This window comes from Apis dorsata, unplaced genomic scaffold, assembly GCF_000469605.1.
Source record: "Apis dorsata unplaced genomic scaffold, Apis dorsata 1.3 scaffold_429, whole genome shotgun sequence".
Taxonomy (NCBI): Eukaryota; Metazoa; Arthropoda; class Insecta; order Hymenoptera; family Apidae; genus Apis; species Apis dorsata.
Genome location: NW_006263682.1, coordinates 1,079,235 through 1,084,191, shown reverse-complemented (window position 1 = coordinate 1,084,191; position 4,957 = coordinate 1,079,235). Strand labels below are relative to the sequence as shown.

The 4,957-nt window shown below is 47.2% G+C and overlaps 2 protein-coding genes across 2 annotated transcripts in view; one reads left to right on the top strand and one right to left on the bottom strand.

The window, feature by feature from the left end:
* Positions 1 to 4,957, top strand: part of LOC102672409 — a 248,011-nt gene that overhangs the window by 125,773 nt on the left and 117,281 nt on the right. The window lies entirely within an intron of this gene.
* LOC102678362 lies at positions 1,580 to 2,535 on the bottom strand. The gene is made up of 4 exons (XM_006619670.2): positions 2,380 to 2,535; positions 2,229 to 2,279; positions 1,841 to 1,964; positions 1,580 to 1,758 (listed from the first exon to the last, which is right to left on the bottom strand). The coding sequence occupies exons 1-4, from the start codon at positions 2,452 to 2,454 to the stop codon at positions 1,709 to 1,711; spliced, it is 300 nt and encodes a 99-aa protein (XP_006619733.1). The 5' UTR covers positions 2,455 to 2,535; the 3' UTR covers positions 1,580 to 1,708.

Below are 4,957 nucleotides of genomic sequence, written 5' to 3'. Positions count from 1 at the left end.
GCGCGCGCGCGCGAGAGGGAGTATGGGGGGTTACGGTGGATGGAACCCTCGAAACGATCGATCGGGTTCTCCTGAATCATGCGGGTGTCTGGCGCGAGCCACGCGGAATATTTCACCGCGGTCGTTCGCCAGGACGAAGAGCGAAAGAGCGCCACTTAGGTGGGGGGTAATATACGTCGCCGAGGGCGGTAACTGTCCCCGTATATTATGTCCCGCGTGTCCACGGGGACATACATTCCACCCGGCTGTATCCATGGTAAACAATGTTCCGAGAGTCGTACACCTAAACGATTCCTCGTGTCTGCAGTTATTTTGGCAATTAATCGCTCCACCCCCTCCTCCCCCCTCCCTCGTTGAAATATATCGCGTTTCTTCCCCCTCTTTCCAGTTTTTCCTTCCTCCTCTTGCTCTTACCTATTTGGCGGATCGAAAAAGAGACTTTGAACGAGCTTCGCGTGTCGAGTTTCCTGATTTTCCACCTCTTCAAATGTATTCTGCTATTAATTCTATCCTTCCGTTTCGTACCGTCGTCGATATTCGAGCGGCCGGGAGATATCTCACGAATTCCTCCCGCTCGCGCGTATTTGCAGAATGATCGATCTCTAAAGACGACAGGGTACAGAGAGGGTATTTTTATACCTCGTTACTCGACACCCGCTTCGTTTTCTCCCGTATTAAAGGAGAATTAAACAGGGACTAGAGTGATGGAGAGAGGGCGCGTATGAAAAATCACCGTCTGACTGTACGCGGGAAAAGGATATTACTATTGTTTCGTTTTTTTCTGCCCGAATCGTAAATCTTCCTCGTCTCCCTCGCCAATCTTGCCCCGAGTTTACGCAGTTTACTCTCGTTTGCAGGAGAAATTTTCTGTACGAAACCTATAAACCTTCCTCTTCTCATCGCGAAAGTTTCTCGCGAATCAAAAATCGATCCATATATATATATACGCGTCCAGCAGAGACCAAGTTGCAAATTTTACGTCTCGTTTCCACGTGTCCTTTTTCATATTCCGTTATTAAATCCCCTCGAAACTTTCTTCGAGCCAGTTTCTCGACGTTGGAAATTAGGCTCGCCCCGATTAATATTTAAAATTTCAAACGATTCCCTCACCCGATCAATCTTGCTCGAGAGCCGTCGCCACTCTGGCTGTTCGTCGTCCCCGATAAAACGATACCCGCGATAAACCTTTCGAAGCCAATTAGGAGCTAATTGATTTTAAGTGTAAATCTATGAGCTCTTTCCTCGGCCGCGGGATTGCGGTTAAGACGGGGGAACCTTGAGGATCTCTGCCAACCAGCCAGTTGTTCTCGATAAATTTACGATGACTGAACCCCCCCTTCTCTCTCTCTCTTTTACGCTCTCCCGTTTTTCTTCTCCGTTTTCAAGCGTTAATGAGACCCGATCGCGTCGCGCCATCCGTCTCTCCGCGATTCCTTTTGTCTCGTGGACACCCTTTCTCTCTCTCTGTATTCTCTGTTTCCGCATCTCTGCGGAACAGGTTATTATTAAACGTTTCTCAATCTCGAGGATCAGAAACAAGTTGGAATTTTAGGAAGGGAAAGGGGAAAACTCGTTTGGATTTTTTTCAATGCCAGTCGCTTTATTATTTCGATATATTGGGGTGCGTACAAGTGTAAGGTGCGTATAAGTAGATTGTTACTATATATCGAGGAGTAGATAATGCTTCATCGTTGGATCAAATTCAAAATTACATCTGAGTGAAATTATCCGACGCACGATCTTTTCGATGTCCTTTTACTATGGAGAAAAAGGAATAAATGAATAACGTTGGAAGGAAAGAGTATTCCTCGACGGAAACGGAACAAGTTTGATCACTCACTGCATCCTAAATAAGGGACGCAGACCTCTCCTTTCGTACAATCGGTGTCCTTCTTGCAAATTTCATGCGTTTCCCGTTTGCGCCTCGTGTCCGGGATCTGCAGCGTGACTACGTCCGATTCGTCCTGTCGAGAGCAGAATCTCAAGAAATTCGTCAATCTATCCTAATCTTTTCTATTGAACAAACGTTCTCATCGTAGAGACTTATCCCTGTTATTTAATTTCGTTCGAAATTTTGGACTCTATCGAAAGGGTTGACAAAGTATATATTTTTTTTTATTCTCTTCCTTTCTCTTCTGTTCAGAAGAGAAGGGGGAAAATTTCTTAATACCCACGGATTGTGATTTACTACGAAAAGGATCGAATCGAAAAGCTTCTTTCTTACTCACTGACTCTCCACTGCGATCTCCTAAGCGGATCACGTGAACCTCTGGCACGTCCTGCGGGCGAAGGACCAAGGACGATTAGAACATGATCGCGATTTACCAGAAACGATTGGACTACTCGCTTGTTGGGTAGGGCAAGCTCGTATCTTCGTACCTTGTCGTCCTTCACGATGCATCGAGTCGCCGAAACGACGTACACGAGCAGTAGGATCAGAAACAGTCCCTTCATCCTTCGATCTTCTCGTTCTCGTTCTCGTTCTCGTCCACGCGCTCTCTCGAACACTGCTTCCTCGCCTCTTCTAGTATTCTCTCTTATATACGCGATCGATGCGTCACCCTCGCTCGTAAACCTAGTTCCATATTCTTACAAAAATTATTAGTAGGAGACAAATTGAACCGTGTCTCATATCCTCGAAGAATCGTTAAAAATGGACGAGAAAAGATAGCGATGGACGACGGCAGATAAAGCATTTTTCGCAATCTTTATCTAAATTGGAAACGCGGAATGGGCAGTGAGTCGCGTTTACGATGCTCGACGAGGAAGAAACGAGTTTGTGCGGGACAAGATTCGTGTCGATCACGCTCATCGAAATGAATTCCGACGTAATATTCGTGGAGGGGGAGAGGCTTGCGTTCCGCCCTTCGAGGAGCGTGCAATTTCCGTTATCGTTCTCGTTTCGACGATGCGGTTATTTCGAGCCCATTAGCAATAGTCGTAGGTTACGTGACGCTAATGACGCGAGGGAGTTAATTAAAAACTCGTTCAATCGCCGCCGTTAAATATTTATCACGCGGTTCTCGAGTCTCGTTTACGACGCCAACGTGTAGTGCGTGTATCCCCTCGATCGTTCCAAACCCTTTTCCTTTCGTCCTCGATCATCGAGACGATTTTCCAGTTCGTCCCTTGAGTTATCCGCAAGATGATAAGTGGTCGCGAGAGATGAAAGACGGCCGCGTTTGCATAGAGCGGTCCAAAGTTGCGGCCCTCCGTCCGGAAGTCCTTTGTCCACGCTTTGATTACCAAACACCCTGGTCATTAGCTCGGCAAATAGAGAAGTTCACGAATATATCGTTATAACGAACGATGTACGTGGAAGCGTCCGTTTGGAATTTGCATTCGGAGGAATTGCAAATCCTCGGATTCTCTGCGCTGTTAAAAACCGCGCAGGGCACAGCTAAGGGTGGTGGAACGCGCGATTTGTCAAATCTGAGAAACGGCGTTTCCTTCGGCCAAGAAAAGAGAGCAAGAGAGAGAGAGAGAGAGAAAGTATTTAAAGTAAGCAAGGAGGTGGGACGCGATTAGACGCGATTTCAACGGCATGCTTGGTAACTAAAAGCGTCGTAAGGTCGACGAAAGGGTTGGCGGAACGGTAAACTCGCGTGGAATAAAAGTATAAAAAGGAAGGATCGTTGGATGGAAACGGCGCGAGGAACGGGTGAAACGACGCTTAGCGATACAACTGGTTAAACGGTTGGCTCGGTGTCGGACACGGTTCAAAATAAAATGGAAAGGAAAAGGCGTCGAATTCACCGAGATCGTTCGTCAGTCCCCGTATATTTAGATCGTGACTCTCTCTCTCTCTCTCTTTCTCTCTTCCTCCCCTATCTATCCCTTTCCACCGTGATTTTCGCGCATTTGTTAATGTACCTTGCCCCGCTCCCTCTCTCTCTCTCTCTCTCTCGACAAAAGTCCTCTTCTCCTAAATCTACGTAAAATAAAATAAAATTGGACGCGGTCGATCGGGCCGGGATTAACGTTTCAACGGAGAGGAGGGGTTCGCCGAGAACTTTATTCGGTTGTGATCGGAGTGGCGAACAACCGGTGGTTCAGAATTTCGGTTGTTGGCGGTAATCCGTTTCGGGCGGGAGGGGATTATAAGTTAAAATTTTACAGACTGATTACCAGTGGCGGAAGGTAGGAAATTATTTAATATCGATACGGTGTGTACCCGGTTCGGTCATGGGGGAGGGGATAAAAGGGGGGTCTATTATTTGATATTGATTTCGTTGGGTAGCGCGGTGTGCACACAGGCCTGTGTTGTACGCGATTCGAATCGTGGGAAAGCGGCTTAATTGGAACGATTATCCTCCCCAGTCAAAGAGATAGCGACCAGCATTTCACGATGCACTTACGTAACGATTAAACCGCGTGCATAGGATACGTTCGGGGCACATCGTTAACGATGAAACTAATGCGGGACGGAGATCGGGTGGCGTGGGGAGGAGATAGAGGAGGATTCCCCCCCTGTCATGGGGATCCAACTCCTCCGCCCGGTTCCTTCCCATTTACGCGCGATATCTCGTCGCTCTAATAGGCCCGGTCGCCCTCCTCCCTTCGCGCCCTTATCGATACTCTCGTGTATCGAAAGAACGCCGTGATCGTTCTTAATCTGTGTTACGCGTTGTTAAATGGGATTAAAAAGCCGCGGTAATCGACCAGGCGCGGTAATTGATTCCGTTTTTCTTTTTCGTTTTTTCTTTTTGTAAAAGAAACTGCGCGATAAACGATTATTAACAGAGCTGCGCGTCGTTAAATATATATACCGTTTTTTTTAAATACCGGTTTCTCGGGAGAACGGTGAGCAAACTTGTTGCGCGTGAAGAGTTGACAGCTCTGATTCCTATTAGAAAAAAGCATCGAAAATGTAGAACGTCGAAGGGGCGATACGTCTTCTTCCATCGGCAACGCGTCGTTTTCGTCGAAAACAAACTGGCTCCGTTCGTGGAGCACA